At 37.7% G+C, this 20,042-nt stretch overlaps 1 protein-coding gene across 1 annotated transcript in view; it reads right to left on the reverse strand.

Annotated features, from left to right (window-relative positions):
* The window catches only part of LOC126367027 (four and a half LIM domains protein 2), a 206,715-nt gene extending 190,665 nt beyond the window's left edge, over positions 1-16,050 (reverse strand). Inside the window, exon 1 of the mRNA XM_050010402.1 lies at positions 15,795-16,050. Coding sequence (XP_049866359.1) covers positions 15,795-15,842 — 48 coding nt within the window. The 5' untranslated portion in view covers positions 15,843-16,050. The remainder of the gene's footprint in view (positions 1-15,794) is intronic.
* Positions 16,051-20,042: the final 3,992 nt, after the last annotated feature.

The raw sequence follows: 20,042 nt of genomic DNA on the forward strand, positions 1-20,042 counted from the left end.
GACAGTCGTCACAGAACGGAGAATAGAGAAAGTAAATTATTGTAAATAATGTTATTAAGGAAGCACCGGTTCGAACCTCGGAGCAGATTCGTCTTGCATCAATGAGTTATTAATTCATCTTAACTGCAGGTTTCACTAACAAGAGACTCGACCATTATAGACGGCGATACGGCTCACCGGCGATACCTATCACATTGGTCTAACAGAAAGCTCGGTGAGGTGTGGGTACTTAGTTCATGTTTGATGTATTTCACCTCTGACTGAGGATTATCTCATTGGGATATATTATTTAGTTGTGAAATAATGTTAATGTTATATCTTTTCAATTTAATTCTGTTGAAATTTCCCTATAAAACTGAAAATTGTGACAGCACATCTGATACGGAAAATTTTGACTATGACAATGATTTAAATGATTTGAATAAATGATTATGATTATGATTTTAGGTAGTCATAAACTTTTTTCTCTGTTGGACTGGTATTTTGCTTAATAAAAACTGCTTATTCAGGCGTATGCTAGAAATCAAGCGAGCGAAAACGTGGGTGGGTGCTAAAAATACCGCATTTTGTTACTAAAACAGCTTCCATGTACACTCTTAAAGGTTATGCCTTTTATAGTGTACAGTTTAACCAAGCACGTTTGTGTTTATTTACATTCATACATTATGGATACAAACTCACGCCTGAAATCTCGAATGGGTTTGATTGCTTTGGCAGTACAAGCAAGTTGGATGAAATGAACCTTGGTGATAGGCGACCAACAATTCCCGCTGGGGTAGGCAGAAACCACCAAATTCCACTTACTACGAACCTGACACTCCATTTTCGTTTCTTCCACTCACACTCATGTATGAGTCATCATCAGCTCATTAACGTCCCCACTGCTGGGGCACAATCCTTCCCTATGGATGGATAGGGAAATCCCCCCCATACCCCCTCCGGTTGATTGAGGGGAGGCCTGTGCCCAGCAGTGGGACGTATATAGGCAGTTTATGTAATGCAGCCGGGACCAACGGCTTAACGTGCCTTCCGAAGCACGGAGGAGCTCGAGATGAAACTTTTTTTTTGTGGTTACCCATCCTATGACCGGCCTTTGCGAAAGTTGCTTAACTTCAACAATCGCAGACCGAGCGCCTTTACCGCTGCGCCACCGAGCTCCTCATGTATGAGTATGTGTGTATAATCATCATCCCCCTAGCATTAACCCGTTTTTAACAGGGTCCGCTTACTTACCTAAAGATTTGACAGGTCCGGTTCTTTACAGAAGCGACTGCCTGTCTGACCTTCCAACCCGCGAACGATAACCAGCTCAATACAGGTTAGGTCAGATACTTCCGAAAATGCATTTCTCGGGAATGTGGGCTTCCTCACGATGTTATCCTTCACCGCTAAGCACGTGATAATCATTTACGATCCAAACATGAATTCGAAAACAAATTCGACAATCATTGGTTTAGGCCTGTGCTATTCGAACCTGCAACTTCAAAGTGAGAGACAAGCGTTCTACCAACTGGGCTACCACGACAGTCATGTATGTATGTATAGTAAAGACTAAAAATTTAATACAGAAACGCAACCCATCGAGCGTTGCGTTTTCACACCAATTCGTGAATATTGGAGCGGAATTGAATGCGAGAGAAATTTTGCGGTAAAATAAATTACACGTATTTTCATTTTTCCTCGGCCATTTATCATATCGAACCCCGGTCCGTTTGTAAACGACGATAAAAGATAACATGTTGTTCCTGTGTACATTGCTAAGCTGGTATGTAGATTTTAATAAAATTGCGATGGACATTTGATTTTGATTTTGGTTTTCGTTATTAACAGTAAGTACGTTGACCGTTGCATTCCACATTCTATGCCGTTGCATTGTATAGCTTAGGCGCAGTATAAAAAATAATACAAAGCACGTCATCACTAATTTAAGAGCCACGCTCTTGTCTGTATAGCATTCTCCATTCTTGTCTATCAAAGCCAATTCCTTCACTTCCTTATAAGACACGACGTTCACCTTCTCTTTGATTTGTTCCATGTAAGCTCTTCTTGGTTTTCCCATTCCTCTCTTTCCTTGTAGCTTTCCTTCTATGATGTTTTTAATAAATTCGTCGTGTCTTATTAAATTTCCAATCATATGTCGTCAATAACTCTCAATATTTGCCTCTTTTCCCTTAGTATTACTAGCACTTCCTCATCAGTAACTCTTTCAGCCCAACTTATTCTTTCCACCTTCCTCCAACACCACATTTCAAAGCCCTCGAGTCTCTCTCTGTCTAAGTACGTATAAAACGGTAATTCTCTGCGCCGCGGCGGCGCGCCCCACCAATACGCTTCGGGCGCTGACTTCACCCCCTCTTAGTTCTACTTTAAGCATAGAATAATTAATAATACGAGTACTACGTATAGAACGGAAACTCTCGGCCGTACATCCATCGCAAGATGAAGTAATACATTACTGAGTTTTCTGTTAGACCAACGTGATAGATGGTGACCCGTATCGCCGTCTATAATGGTTGAAACTATTTTTTGTGATCAGATTGAGAAGCAAAGAAGAATGCTTCCTGGCATTTATGAAGCTTCTACTATCCATGAAGATATAGTTATGTATAGAAATCCCAGCGGCCAAATCCTATTTATCAGAAAAATGTTTATTTAAAGCACTTCTGTCTAGTTCTAAGCAAGCTTTTAATTTAAATCCCCAGACGTTTTTTCTTAATGCCGTCTCAATAAGTTGTTGGTACTTACATCCTTTTGCATTATATCTATACTATACAGGATGTTAGCGACATCGTAACAAATACTGAGGGGGATGATTCAGATCATGATTCTGAGTTAAAATCAAGCGGAATTTCCCTTAGCAAAATTCAGGTTTTTTGTGTTTCTTTTTTAACTATTTTCAATTTTATACTTTTGCGATGGAAAAATCCACTCAGATTTTAAAGAACTCAGAATAATGAGCTGAATCACTTCCCTTAGTATTTGTTAAGATGTCACTTACACTCCGCACAAGTATGTACAGCTAGCCATACAAGTACGTACGTGAATCATGCCTAAAAGTTTTCGTTACGATTCGTACGATGACGTTACTAACACCCTGTATATTAGCATGTCTGGTCACCGGATTTTGACCCTCAAAATGTCAAGGGCGCCATTTCCGACGTCCGTATCTTACAGCTAAATAGCCCAAACAACTTAGCGGCCCCCTGAATTCTGATTGTTACCTACTTTGCTTTTACGATGCGAAGTCTTTAATGACATCAACTTATCTCGCAAATAAATTGTTCAATAAAATTGATTAGAAATTGTTTATTAAAGGACATAAAAACGTTGCATAAACAGCCTATTATATGTCCCACTGCTGGGCAAATGTCTCCCCCGGAGGGGTTGTGGAGGATACTCCACCACGCTGCTCCACTGCGGGTTGGTGGAGCTGTTTTACGGGTAATAGCCGGGATCAATAGTCTCTTTTTTTTGACGTGACTTATTGTAGATTTGCCGCAGATGGCATTAACTACTTGGCCGGACTAATGGGGAGCGCTGAAGGCTCTCACCCGGTACAAAATTTAAGACAACAGGCCTGAGGGTGCCCAGTTGGGCGCGAACCTCGGCTCAGGGCGTCGTCTGAGAGGAAGAATATTTGAAAGAATTAATCGACCCTAGTGGGTCGATAGCGATAAGCGCTGAATGAGGGAAATCGTCGACCACACCAGCGGGGTCAGTATTGGGGTTCTGAAGTGTTTGTTGTCGCGAGCTGATTGGCTGCCTCTATGGCTAGAGTAATCGGGTGTTCGGGATAATCGACTACGTCCTTCAGACGCCGATACTTTTCAGACTAACAGTATCTCTGTAGGGACATACCACAAAAAATACTTTGTGATCCCTAGTTCGCTTAGGGACATTACAGGCTGATCACCGGATTTTCCGAAAGTAAGATGATCCGTGCTTTGGCCCAGGTAACTAGTAGGAGGAAACTAGGAACGTGTAACGAAAATGTATCCCACTTTACATTTAATTACAACAACCTGTAAATAGTGCAGACTTTAATGAAATACTAGTAAACATGCTTGCATTTTCATCCATAATATTTCAATTTTCGATCCATATTTCCGTGTGGCTCATTAACTTTGGCTACCGTAAATTATTTGAGAGGAGTATACGATTAAAACCAGGGGGGTTAAAATAGCCACATCGAAGCAATTCATCTTAGAAATTTGTTTGCATTGCGCACTTACTTTTACATATATGCGCGAATGTCAAATTGCATTATTGCTTTCTTAGATGAATTGCTTCGATGTGGCCATTTTAGGCCCCCAGGCTTTGATGATGTTTTTAATCTACCACCATACTTTGGTACCCTCCTTCTTTGGCAGTCGGTTAAAAACTAAGTACGTATATCTCCTAGACGTATTCCATTTTTGTTTATTTTATTTCATTATAGTTAATATATTTTTTTACTGCACTAAGACGCTACTACATATATGTAAATTTTATTTCTGGTACAAAGGTTGTCTGGATGAAATTTCTACACGAGCAACAAGGCCGCATTTTTTCCTTTTTTCTGTATTGAATAAAGTTTATCTTACGTTACTATTCCCTGTTCGGTTTCTGGTACGGTCAGTTTAGGATACGATCCTATCTGACTGGAGTGGCTCTCCACTAACCCGCAGTGGAGCAGCGAGGTGGAGAACAAATACATTGGATGTCGCTATATCCAAAGTCTCCAATTAAGTTTTACTTGAATTAATACTTAACCTAACATAGGGGTGAATATCAAAATTTCAAGTGTGGTGGCGAACTTTCATAATATTTTTTCGGGAGGCTCCAAAAAGATCCTTTTTCATGTCGGAACCCAATTTTCACGAAAAAATAATATGAAAGTTCACCACCAAACTTCGCACATTTTGATATTCACCCATAGCATAGCCCATAGCCTGTATTCCCAAAGGGCTCAAGCGAGGGTGTCGTACTTTCATTCTTGTTAAACTTTATTTTTATTTTTTAAGTAAGATTTACAGCTTTGGACTGTTAGCGAGTTAGTCTTTTTGAGTCCGTCGTTAAAATGTCAGAGCTGAAAGATGAAGCCAAAGGAAATGCAGTTTTAAAAAAAATGCTGATGTAATGAGGATAATTATGTTGCAGATTCTGCTGTCGCCGTGCTGTTGTTTTGTGATGAATTTACTGTACCTTATCGTATTTTTATTAAGACTGAAAATTCAAGACTTGTATTTAGATGAAAGGTAGTTTATCTGTCGGTCTTTTAGGCCAGGCGCGTTTTAAAAGAGCAGCGGTATAATGTCGCAATGTAATACTGTACCAAACAGTTTTAAATTGTATTGTGCGCACTTGACGGCAGAGCCACCACAGTGGCGCAGCTGTTTTCTGCCGCGCGGCGAAAAACTCGTAGTGCGCACCTGGCCTTATAGGATACACTTCACGAACTTCATGGGTTAATTTCACCAGTGATATCTAGTGGAATTTCGTGTCGGAAAATTCATGAAAATTTTTGTGTTTTTTTTTTAATCATTTTAAGTTTCATACCTTTGCGACGGAACATTCCACTTGATATCAACTCAGAATTATGGTCCGCATCATGCCTCAAAGTTTTCGTTACGATGTCACTAACACCCTGTATGTTGCTTGCCAACAGTATTCCTCATTATAATTTTGGATTAGGTAATTATTCAACGCCATAGTTATATTAAATTACCTTAGTACTTTGAGATACAATTTTGTTGGATATGGAGCTATAGTCTGTGGACGATTTTATTAAAAATTGACATTGTATTTTATTGTAATTACTTGAATGTAATTTTATTTTATACATAATTAATTTATAATTATTATTAGCCATGACATTGTAATTGATTTATTATCTTTTGACATTTTGATTTAATTTATTATCTTCTTTGTTGACATTCTTTTATTATCATTTTCGACGATCATATTTATGTTGTTACCGTTTTATATTGTGTCTAAAATGTGTTGTATAACTAAATATGAAATAAATGAATCTAATCTAATCTAATGATTTAAACAATATATCCATACGGCTCACCACCTATCACGTGAATCTACTCTTTTTTTTACCTTTGATGGGTTTTCTCTTGGCCCCAGACTTGCCCAAAGGCATTGACGAGGCCTAAGCCCAGAAGGTGCCTGTTCACTTTGGCCTTGAAAGCACCCGGGTTATATGCATTCGGAAATACAGACGACGGCAAAGAATTCCATTCAGTATTCCGACGTACAGAAAACTCTTAACAGAAAACTGGGTTAGGTATGAGTACTTACTTCATATTGCTATGGATGTATCTCTGACTACCCCAATTGGGATATAGTCGTGAGTTTATGTTATGTTATCTAATCCGAACGTTTAAAAAAAACCTTTTCTATTATGCTACAAAATCTGATATTTTTTGTTATATGTTTTCTATCTGTACGTCCCAGCCACACTGTGCATATGACTTTGACAGCTGTTATTAACACTAAGCGGTTTGCTTAGTCGGACCGTAACGTAGAGCGTAGGGTACTTGATTGACATCGCAATATGTACATTACATACATACATACATAAACTCACGCCTATTTCCCACCGGGGTAAGCAGAGACTATAGAATTCCATTTGCTTCGAATATGTACATTAAACGTACTATACAGGATGTTAGTGACATCGTAACGAAAACTTTGAGGGATGATTCAGACCATGATTCTGAGTTGATGTCAAGTGGAATTTTCCGTCGCAAAAGTATAGAACTGAAAATAATTAAAAAAAAAACTAAAATCTTCATACTTTTCCGACAGGAAATTCCACTTGATTTTGACTCAAAATCATGGTCTGAATCATGCCTTTCAGTATTCGTTACGGTGTCACTAACACCCATACGAACTGGTATGGCTACCTGTATGTACTTGTATATATGGTGTATGTGATATCGTAACGAATACTGAGGGGGATGTTTTACCTCATTATTTTAAGTTAATATCAAGTGAATTTCCATCGCCAAAGTATAAAATTGAAAATAATTTAAAAAACACAAAGGAAATCATGAATTTTAATAATAATACAGAAAACGAAAGCTGCCGAAAAACAAAGGGACGGGAAATTAAATATACAATAGAAATAACGTTTATGGTACACACGTCAAACGGTTTATCAGCGAGATGCCTATTTTATTCCTCCTCGTTATTCATTCATTCACTCATTCATTTTAAAATTAACAGTTGTCAATCGTCTATCCCTTTCCTTTTAAAAAATGATGGACTTAAAATAAGATTAGGAGGTGTCTGCAGGAATCGGAGCCAGTAGGTAGCAATATAAATAGTATATTCGACGACTTAATATTCAGCAAGATAGAGGTAAATATAGACATAATTATAAAGACGCACTCACACAGAGTCGAGTCGGATGCACGCTAGCTCGCCGTACCATGCTTCCCGTAACTTATCTAATGACAATCCGCATTCACTGCTTACGTCTGTCGGACGACTTACACATGGTGTTTTTAGTTACACAGAGTCGACTTTGCCACTAATCTGTGTTTATCACATAGACACTGCTTAAAAATGAGTAAGCAAAAGTGAACCCAATTTTCTAATAAGTAATTCGATTCAACTTTGCTTGGTCTTACATCATCATCATCACCAGCCCATTAACGTCCCCACTGCTGGGGCACGGGCCTTCCCTATGGATGGATAGGGAGAACGGGTCTTAAACCACCACGCGTGCCCAGTGCGGATTGGTGGTTATTAACGACTGCTAATGCAGCCGGGTCCAACGGCTTAACGTGCCTTCGGAAGCACGGAGGAGTTCGAGATGAAAACTTTTTTTTTGTGGTCACCCATCCTATGACCGGCCTTTGCGAAAGTTGCTTAACTTCAACAATCGCAGACCGAGCGCGTTTACCGCTGCGCCGCTACCGAGCTCCTCCGAGGTCTTACATACATACATAAACTCACGCCTGTATTCCCCGAAGGGGTGGGCAGAACTACAAATAATCAAGAAACTGTTTGCAGCCACTTTTGATACATGGTCCTAAGGTGGATAATGATAAACCGTATGATGATAGGGGATCAGCCTATCGCTCTTACAGATGATCCATCATGTTCAGGACGCTCTCCCTTTGTCGCCTTTTACGACATGCACGGGAAGATAGGCAGCTGAACGCATTCTATGTTTTTTTCTTTACTCCCAGTCCAGCAGAGGACTTAGACACTGCTTAAAAATGAGTAAGCAAAAGTGAACCGAATTTTCTAATAAGCAATTCGATTCAACTGTGCTTGGTCTTCATTCTTCTTAAACAGTGTTTAAATTCTAAACGCTGTTTTGTGGTAGAGCCGAATGTTTTTATGTACATGACTTAATTAAGACAGTCCTCGTACAAGTTGTATGGCAATCACCACTTAGTTGGACATATGAGACGCGCGGAGGAATAATACACATTCAATCTAGTGTTGAATGACACCCCACATTCACGGCATACGTCTCACGATCCGGGAATATTTAGTCTATTTATTTATTTACAATATTCCCAAAGTGGGAATATGGCACTGGCAGCTTTTATTTTTCAAACTGTTCTTTCTTGTACTCTAATCCTATCTGCCTAAACTGACCACACCTAACCTAACGGTAAGGTCAATGTGGGGAAGACCGACTGGGCTAAAAGACCGTCTAGTGCCAATATCTTCTAAATTTGAAAAACTAGCGCCTTACGTCTCTGTCGATAAAACAGTCCCTAAAGAGCCAGTCCGAACTAAAAACCGTAGATGGCGCTAGTTTGATTAGTTTGGACACTATCGGTCCTGCATTTTTCTTTTACCATTTCGCGCTTAAGTATGCAGTGGCCAGTGGCGGATTTCTGATCAAAAAAGTGGCAAATCTGAGAATTTTCAGAAGTTTTTCTGATCACTTAGGTTATTTATTGATCCATTAATGTATTCGTTAAACATAATGCAGGAATATAGCTTTTATTTAGAATTTATACCCGTGTTAAATTTTAAAAATAATAGTTGGGAAGACCGTCTACATAAAGGTCTTGAAGAACTTAGTAGTTTGCATTCCCAAAGTGGGAAAATTCATGGGAACGGCAAATCGCTGAAACCACGTAATATCAATGTAAATTAGTCGTAAAATCTGTATATATAGTAAATTTTGCATTTAATAGCAATTTTAGCATAGCAATTTAGCATTAAATCTAATTTATCCCTGACTCGGTCACCCACTCAATTATTAAAAGTACTTACTTAATTATAATTGTATAAAATGTTACATTCGTGCATGCAGAGTTCTCCTCTAAGTTACGAGGCAATAGTATTTAAGCACATTATTATATTTTGTATATATACTTTTTACGTAATATACTCATTGTTGGAGAACCAAATTAATAAATAAAATAAATAAATGTAGATTAGAGAATTGCTTAATAATATTCCCCTCTCAACCGGCCATCGGAAGTCCAAACCTCAGTTAGAGGCATAATGTTGTAATTTGGATAACATCAGTAATATTCGTGATCCCTTCAAGCGTGACCCCTTCAAGGACAGTAGGCAGGTGGTCGGTACAGAGTGAGACAAACAGGGGAAGAATAAAGAGGAGCGAGGGGGGGCAGGGCTTAGGGAGGGAGTGTGCTAGTATTTATATTCATTTAAAATGTGATACAGTGATACCTATTACGTAGTCATGTTTTATGTAGTCGTCATAATCTCACTAGCGTTAACCCGTTTTTCACAGGTTGCGACATTAACTCTCATATAACGCCATTCCGTCCCATATTAAAGAGCTACCCCATCTAAAGTTTCGATCCCAACTCAAAAAGTGGTTAAAGGGGAAGCAGTTTTATAGCTTAACAGTTTTTCAGTTTATAAATAGGTTTTTTTTCTTTTTTCTTTTTTTATATAGATAAGTGTTTTTGTAATATTTTTCAGTACTTTATGTAAGTACTTAGTTATTATTATATGTCACAACATGACTAAATGTGCTGAGCGCTATAAGCTTTAATTCCATCGATATATTTATTGCAATAAATTTTCATTTCATTTCTCTAGCGTTTTTCACAGGGCCCGCTTACCTAACTTGAAGATTTGACAGGTCCAGTTTTTTACAGAAGCGACATGTTTTATGGAGTCTTCATCGTCTCCCTAGAGTTTTTCACAGGGTCCGCTTACCTAACTTGAAGATTTGACAGCTCCAGTTTTTTACAGAAGCGACTATGGAGTCTCACCCGACATATCAAACATTGGCGGTCGTATACTAGTGTTCACAGAAGCATAGTGTGTTTTTGACGTGACTTTAGGTTTGCCGGTGACAGATCGAAGGCGGAAGAGCCGTGGTAGCCGAGATGGTAGAACGCTTGCCTTTCTCTTTGAGGTCGCAGGTTCGAATCCAGCACAGGCCTAAACCAATGATTGTCGAATTTGTTTTCGAATTCATGTTTGGATTATAAATGATTATCACGTGCTCAGTGGGGAAGGAAAACATCGTGAGGAAACCCACATTCCCGAGAAATGCATTTTTGGAGGTATGTGACCTAACCTGCATTGGGCTGATCTTCACTTCGTGGGTTGCAAGCTCGGACGGACCTGTCAAATCTTTAGGTTAGGTAAGCGGACCCTGTGAAAAACGGGATAATGTTAAGGAGATGATGATGACAGATGGGGAGCACTGAGGGCTCTCACCAGGTACAATTTAAGTCAACAGAACTTAGGGTATCCAGTTGGCGGACCTCGTCGTTAAAATCCTCGCGACTTCTCGAAAGCTTTTGATAAAATATTATTGACTTTGTTGCTATGGCAACCAGTTACGGAAACTCGTAAACAATGATAGGTACGTTTCAGCCGGCTTTGCCTTTTATATTTCTAGTCGCTATAAGCCCCTCGCAATTTGCCACCGATTACCAAAGTTTTAGGTAAGTATTATACGTATAAAGGCGCAAGGTTCATTGATCTTCAAAGTTTGACATGAAAGATAGGTTCGAAGTTATAATCGTCATTAATCTTTCCAAGGCGGACCACAAAGACCACAATGCTAATGTAAATGGAAGATTTGACTTGTTAAAGCGTCAGATCTGGCGTAAAGACGGAAAGTTCCGGCTCGACACTGGCAGTCATGGTTATAAGATAAGGCACCCAATTGCCATAAGTACCAAAAAAGTTCCAGATTCTGTGTCAAATTGTTTTATATCCGAAATCTTATCTGAAATGACGGATCCGAAGTGACGAAACGGGAGAGACGGAACTATTTGTATGGTAGTTTACGCACTGCATCCGATATACGTCATCCGATATCTTTCAGTAATTTTCTACAGTCCGTCATTCTCAGAATAAGAATCGGATTTAAGTAGTTGGAAAAAGCTCTTAATTTGAGTATTTCGCATTTGGTATTTTACTTTTATTTTGTTCCAATTTTATTTTCTCGCTCACGTAATTTACAGTATGTCTTGATCTGCAATAACATCTTCATAGATTTTTTTATTGAATTTTCTAAGCACCCAAGCTGTTCAGCTTAGGCTTTTGGTCTTTGGTCATGCATGACATAAAAAACACAAAATACATAAACGGAGTTAACTCTTTCATCATAATCTATTATAACATAACTAACTACTTATACGATCAATACGATCGCCGGTTCAATACGATCTACTCTGAACCGGCGTGCGTGTATGAAGCGATTGATGAATGTGGAGGAAGCAAGAGAAGTGTGTCAGGATCGAAGCAAATGGAATTCTATAGTCTCTGCTTACCCCGGTGGGAAATAGGCGTGAGTTTATGTATGTATGTATGTATGTAACTACTTATAATACACTACGTACTAAGTACAAAAAGACCTAACTTAACTTTATGTCTTTAATTACATTAATGTTACATTATGCGCCATGTGGCAGACACGGCGCACTTCAACAAATAGGTAACTATCACATAACATAAACATCAAAACGTCACCAATAGAAGGATCGGCAGAAAGGGAACTAAAATTCCCCAAAAAGTTCGGTAAGAGTGCGTTGAGACTCTCAAAAGTTGTCTTAAACGCGTGAGACCTTTGATGCGTGTCCTCCAAGGCCAAGGCCGTGGGGTTAACGGCAGCTAGAAGGAAATAGAACTCGACTGAATCACCCAACGTTTTGTTTCTTTATTTGTGTTCAACTTTTTTCTTTTTGAATAAATGGCAGTTCTAAGTTGCAGAAGTTCTTAACTTAGTTAGGAACTTAAATTGATATTAACAAGTTGCAACTTGTTTGCTTTTGACTGTCATTGCTTTAATGTTATTGTGTAGGGTAAGTCAGCGATAGTTGGCCATATGTTTTTTAGACCCAATTAATAAAAAACTTTACACGTTATTATTAAAATATTTATTTGTATTAAAACTTTCATTAATTAACTTTGGGATATTAAACACAAAAATAACAATTTGTAACGAGAAAGCCTAAAAAACATCATCATCTCCCTAGTATTATTCCGTTTTTAACAGGGTCCGCTTACCTAACCGGATTTGACAGGACCGATCTACGCCTAAAAATAAAAAAAAAACGCATTTGGCCATCCCTACCGAAGTCCCAAGGTGTCCGGGTTTGATAGCCATAGTATTGAAGTTAAGATGCCATAACTTATTTCTGGATTTCCCAATAGTTTTGGATTTTATCTTTTATTCTATATCAGTATTTGTTTTCTTGACCGCATTTGGAGCTTTTCGTGTAACAAAAACTCAGTGCACTTTTCGTGTAACAAAGACGAATTGTAGTGTTAATAGCGACTTTCCGAAAGGCGATTCTCGCTGACTCGCCGTAGCGGGAGTCTGTTTACGGCAAGTGGCTTGACATCTCGTCTGGCATACTGTGCATTGAATCCAATATTTGACGAGAAATGTTTAATATCCCGGACTTACTCTATGCCAACATTCGCATCATCTCATTTACTTGGGGTCAACCTACCTTCTCTCTGAATTCTTCTCCTAAATTTCTACACAGGTAACGGGTACGTGCTAGAAAGCAGTGGGCCTGCGTAGGTTGCTTTCTTACCATCAGCATAGTCTTTAGGAAAATTGTCGTGCCGTCGTGGTAATAACACGGTTTTTATTTACATCTTTGTAGAGCTAAGGACGTAGTCTTTTTACTTAAATAATTTAAAGGATGATAGATCTCCTGATCTGTCCGTTTATTTTTTGACGTGACTTATTGTAGATTTGCCGCAGATGGCATTAACTACTTGGCCGGACAAGTGGGGAGCGCTGAGGGCTCTCACCCGGTACAAAATTTAAAACAACAGGCCTGAGGGTGCTCAGTTGGGCGCGAACCTTGACTCAGGGCGTCGTCTGAGAGGAAGAATATTTGAAAGAATTAATCGACCCTGGTAGGTCGATAGCGATAAGCGCTGAATGGGGGAAATCGTCGACCACGCCGGCGGCGGGGTCGATACCGGGGTTCTGAAGTGTTAGGTGTCGCGAGCTGATTGGCCGCCTCTATGGCTAGAGTAATCGCGTCGTTGGGATCGTATATTACGTCCTTCGGACGCCGATACTGATTTGTCCGGTTAAGAAGCAAATTTATGCCATTTGAAGCAAATCGGCGACAAGTCAAGTAAAACAGATAACCTCTGTTGTCTCTGGACATTTTCAAGTTCACGGCTAATTGATGCGAAGGAAAATTTTACATTAGTCAGGGAAGTAATTTAATTTTCTCTCGGCTTTCGCTTTACGATGTTTATTTTTAGATCCTACCAGTCAAGGGCCAATGATGGATGTTTATATAACTTCAAGGATCTTATTGTTTCATTGGTTTAAGCTTGACATTATTTTCAAGTAATAATTTGGTAATACTATTAATACTATCTCCGAACTCCATACTGACATCAGAAACTGACTGAGACTGTAAGATGATCCGTACTTCGGAAGGCACGTTAAGCCGTTGGTCCCGGTTACTACTTATTAATATAAGTATGTAATCGTTACATGAGCCATGTCATGCCTTTGGCGGCTCAATAATAACCTTGACACCAGGGTTGATAAGGTTGGTAATCCACCACACAACCCACACGATTGAAGAAGACTGACATCGATCTATTTACCTACGTGTTCGTTAACGAAATTCACAGACTTAGTTGTAAAACTCTTTAAAATATTTAAGTATAATTGCATTACATAGTCGAATTGGGATTGCCTCTAATGTCTATGTAAATCGTGAATTAATAAATAGATTTATCGGTACTTTAAAAAAATGATATTAAGTAGTTTTTACTAGGAATTTCTACAATACCTATCCAACTTTGGATAAAGTCAATCATAATGTCAAGTCTATTGACCAGTAAAAGTCCAAAGGTTAACAATGCTGACACAACGAATGTATGTGAATTGATTATGCAAAATTGTAAATAACTGATTGACTAAATTAAAACGAACGTTAGTATCAATTTTACAATGACGTCACTGAAATAAATGTCAATAAGTTTAAATTCGATTTCTGTTTAAAAATATTTATTTTTATTAATTTGTAAAAACAATTATTTTTCAAAATTGAATTAGTAATTATGTAATTTTAATTTTATTGTATTTTAATTTTAATTTTGGTTTTAATTTTGATTTTAATTTTATTTAATTTTAAGTGTGTAAGTAATTAATTAATGTAATATGGACCATCATGTCTGAAATAAATGATTTTTGATTTGATTTGAAATGAAGTAGATTAGTGATGAGTTCTAAATTGCGTGTATAACTTAAATGAATATAAAATATATAATGTTTAACATGTTTAATTGACTTTTATTGAATATTCAACTTGTAAAAGTAAATTAATTCCACTTATTTGATTCATAAGCTTGATTAATGAGATGAAATTTGTGCATTAATTATAAATGTACAAACACCAACGCAAGTTGGTCATGTTAAACAGACTTAATGTAAACATATGGTGTGATCAGCTGTGTTGATCGTTGTACTGCTATAACCTGACCACACTCGTATTAACATTAATAAGATTATGTAACTACTAAAAATAATATTGATAAATGTTATGGGCTTTGGTGAATGACACGATCAATATGTTTGCTTATTTTTTTAATATATTCACACTAATCTTGCAGAGTTTTGGTAGAGACGGAAAAGTTTCATCTCAAATATTGTAAGTAGGTACTTAGGTAGTTCAAATTAGTTTAGAAACTTTCGTTTTTTAGCATAGTCTTTTTAATAGTTACAAGTTTATAACTGCTGATTACTTTGAAATACTTAGACGTAGAAAAGGGAAATAAGGACAAAATCATGAACTTAACAAATATTATACACAATTAACTTTATCTTACTGAATTATAAACTACTTTACCTACCATATCAATCATAAACGATAACTGATTAGATTAAGAACTCAATGTATCTAAGAACTTAGTTGCAATTCGATAGACCGAGATTCACTGTAGAGTGTATCTAACTAAAGAAGAATAATAACAACAGGATAGCTAGCCGGTATATAGCGATAGTATTGAACTGTTGATAACAATCAACGGTGAGAATTTGATAGACCAAAAATAGATGCGCACTCCAGTTTATAAACATTGTCTATTGTCATTGCACTTCAATAGTCTAAACGGGCAATTGTCTCCAATTCTCTACAAGGTTCCGAGCGCTATCCACTCTGTTACTTCGACAAAGTTTACAATCAAATACAGGATTTCAATGCTCCGTTTGTTGCCCCGTCACTTCTCAACGGCTCGAGCGACCGAAATGTAATTTGCTCTCACAAATTCCGAGATAAACATCTTAACAGGAATGTCTTCCACGTTGTTTTATATGTGCAAACTAGAAAACGGCTGTGACCACTTACCGTCTCAGAAAACGCGCTCTTCGGCCTCCTGGTCGGCGTTCCATTCATGTTTAACAGTTGTTGGCACAAACAAAACAAATTTAAACTGAACAAAAATTGCACTAAACTTGTCACTGGTGTTTGGTTTTTAATCGTCGATCATTTGGTGGGTGAATTTAATTTGATCGATGAAGTCATGCAGTTGATAAGTTATCGAGAGAAACTTGAACCGGTCGAGCGAGGCGAGGAGTCGGGCGCGCGGTGTGTTTGTGACTGGTTGTAGCCGTGCCGGCCGGCCGCTCTCTCGGCCTGAGCCGCCGAGGTGCGTGTGGCGCGCGCCTGCATTTTTTACACGGCGGACAATAGGTTAACAATTTGGAGGTTATGTTTTGAATGCACGCTCCGCACCAAAAGAGCGAACATCGCTTGATTCGTCGCGGACGTTTTCTGGTTTTGAGTCTGTTTTAAATCTGGCATCTGTATGCTTGAGTGCACCCGTCTCCAAGTCAAAAAAAGTTATCTTTGCCTTTTGTGCGTTAACAGATGTTTTTTGCATGTTACCACAAAGTTTTTACCTGGGGCGATAAAAAGAGGCGTCTATCTGTTTTTATAATAAACTGGCTCGTGTGGCTCCTGCCTGAGTAGAAGTGGGAAGACGGGCAATAAACTAAAAGACAAAGTAGTTCGTTATTGCTGTTTAGCATCTGTTGTCTCTGTTAGATTTGTGGGCATGTTTAACAGATTTCATTGCCGTACAATGTTTACTTACTACAGCTGAAGCACACATGATTCACTTAAGAGTTGTTTACATTCTATATTTAGTCGGTTGCTTGGTTAATCTTGGGCTGCGCCTGTGACGGTGACGTCATCACGTGGACACGCGGGTTTATCTGCGCGAACGCAATTATTTCAATGCAAGTATGTATGTATCATTGCGACTCTACAATTTCGATTCTGGATTTTTTTTGTTTATTTTAAATGCGTCGAATCTTTGTAAGTATAGTTATGATATCTTGTAGTTTAATATAATTTTGATTTGAGTATAGTGAATTAGGTACCTACTATTTAAGCTTAAGCACTATCTAGAATAAAAAAAAAAAAAGCTAGAAGGGAAGAGTGGAAGGGGAAGACCAAGAAGAGCTTACATGGAACAGATTAAAGAAAAGGTTAACGTCGTGTCTTATAGGGAAGTCAAGGAATTGGCCTTTGATAGACTGGAATGGAAAATGCTACACCGACAAGAGCGTGGCTCTTAAATTGATGATGATGACTATCTAGAATAAGGAATAATATTATGTAGCACTAACAATGTAGGAGCCATCTCTATTATATTTGAAGTTAATAATAAGTTGTTTTAATTCATAAGTTTTAAATATACATATATTTGGAATACCTAAGTTTGCTTCTATGCTGTTCTGGGAGCAAATAAAAAACATAGAAAACGTTCAGCTGCTTATCTTCCCGGGCATGTCGTAAAAACCGACAGAGGGATTGTGTCCTCTAACATGATGGACTAATGTTATGGGCGATAGGCTGATCCCTTATCACCATAAGGTTCATCATATCCAGCTTAAGACATCGTATCAACAGTGGCTGCAAGTTGTCTTTGATTACTTGTGGCTCTGCCCACCCCATTGGGGATAACGGGCGTGAGTTTATGTATGTGTATGTATGGAATACCTAAGTCATCATCATCAAGTAGTTTTAGTTATTAGAATCCCAGTCCTTAGCCCTGGTTAGGAGCAAATCACAAGTAATCTAGGCAGACGCTACCACATTTTCCAGATCTTAACATAGGCAAGTAAGTACATTCATTTCCCTCACCTTATATTTGAAGTGTCCGTGCAAGTGTGAGGGTGTGTCAGTGTGAGTGTATGTGTGGGTGAGTTAGGGTGAGTGAGAGTGAGTATGTAAGGATGAGCGTGTGCATACTCTAGATGGAATATTAATTAATTTATTAATAGTTTTATTTTGACGTGACTTATTGTAGATTTGCCAGAAACGGCGTTACTAAACGGCTCTCACCAGGTCACCTCTCGCCATGTGTGATTGCTGAACTTTTGCATGTAGTATACAGAAGCTCTCTAAGATTTCTAAGAAACCTAGTATAGTATAAAATGATAGCTATAGAGTTGGAATACCGCTATCTCACTTTGTCCTTACTAGCGGCACAGACTGGTTCCGACTTCTAGTCGCAGCAGCTTACAAGCCTTCCTATATATCCACTGCCAAGTTCGCCACCTGGTATGCAAGTTAGGTTTGTTTAGCTAAAGTAAGTAAATGATTAAATAAATACAAATATATATTTGGAATACCTAAGTCACTTAGTGCGTGCTTAGGTATAGTTAATGTTAAATTCATCAGTATTCGATATGCAAGTTAGATACGACTTCGACTTTATGAGTGTGAATTCATGTTTGCATCATATTTAATTGATGTCACGTGGTTTCCAGAATTTATGCCCGATTAATGGCTATGGGCTCGCCCCCTTTTGCATGGGACTCAACCATAGCTGGCGAGGAGTGAGTGTACAGTCATGAGCAATATAATGTACCCACTTTAGGACTCTGTCGTACTAACATATTTGACATTTAGTGAGACTTACAGTTCAATTTGTCAAAAAAGTTAATGTGACATGGTACAAAAGTGTATACATATTAATGCTCGTGACCGTACTATGTATAACACTGCTTGCCCCTTCGGAGATACGGTCATGAAGCTGTGTTATTCTTAGAACGTAGGCTTTGATTGAATAGTTAATGAGAAGTTTTACTTAAGTATACTTATGTCTTTTTAATGTTAACGAAGTAGGTAGCTAAAAACTTTAATATTTTCTCTCGATACTTTGAGATGAGGTTAAACAACAAATTAGGTAAGTAAGTAAATTATAATTTTCTTTCATGTCTAGTCGAGATAAAAATAAAGTAATAAATAAAAATAAACTAAAATAATTTGCGTCAGAAGCCTTATTGCATTACGTGAAATGACTTGTTGATCACTGGAATACAGTAAATATATTTTTTCTTGAAAGCGAGTCTTCTGATAACGAAAAGATGTAGATAACCTAATAAACTTTCATTTTATGGCGTAAGTATTAAGTAAATAAGTAACTTACTTTATCTGCTAGAATGCTTAGAGAATCCAAGTAACTACGTCTCTGGAAAGGCAAAATTACGTTAGCGTCGAAACAACAAAATTTTGCAAAACTCAATTTTCACGCGGACTTAAATCAATATAAAATCACGCCTGTACCCCCGAAGAGTTAGGCTGAGGTCTATATTACACCCACGTTACACCTCGCCAGCTATGTTTAAGTCCGATGTAATAGGAGGCGAGCCTATTGCCATTAATCAGGCACAATTCCTGGAAACCACATGATATCAATTATTTATGATCCAAATTAAAACTAAAATACTGAAAAAAATATTAAATTCTTTTAATTTTTTCAGTATTTTATTTATTACTCTTTAAACTTAAAGAGTAATAAATAGAATATTAAAAAATACAATACAAAAATTGTATAATTAAAGCACATAATAACGGGTTCTTACCGCGTTTAAATGGGGATATGAGACTCCCGATATTTCGACACTGTTGCAAGTGCCATGATCACGGGATGACGGGATGTCTCATATTCCCATTTAAACGCGGTAAGAACCCGTTATTATGTGCTTTAATTATGATAATAACCGCGTAAACTTAAAACAATGTAAAAATTTTATATACCACAGGCTTCATCAAAAATGTAATAAGTAGGCTTATTTCCAACTAGTCAAATCAGTTACTTTTTTATAAACGTCAAAACACAAAATTACTATGGAATTTGTATGAAAAAGCACAGTGTGACGTCATAGAAAAACGTGATAAAATGTCGGCTTTATTATTAAGTACGTTCATAAATAAGTTAAATTAAAAATCGTAAGTGTTGGATCTTTCTTAATTTAGTAATCAGAATTTCATAATTTATCTTGAACCTAGTACACGACACGACCCAATTATAAAAAATCTATTACATCCATAGATACACATGGTCAAAGAATTAAAAGACTAAAATTAATCAACTTTACGGTATAATTAACTATTCTTCTCTTCTTCTTATCGTGTGGGTTTGAGGTGGAATACCAACCCCGTCAACCCTGGTGGTGGAATTTACTATTACTTTTTATAAACAGTTTTAATTTTCCTTCACATTATTTAATTTTATCATGTCATATGTCACTTATGTCAATCATATCAAACCTACAAATTGAAACTTCCAATGACACCGAG

This window comes from Pectinophora gossypiella, chromosome 5, assembly GCF_024362695.1.
Source record: "Pectinophora gossypiella chromosome 5, ilPecGoss1.1, whole genome shotgun sequence".
NCBI lineage: Eukaryota > Metazoa > Arthropoda > Insecta > Lepidoptera > Gelechiidae > Pectinophora > Pectinophora gossypiella.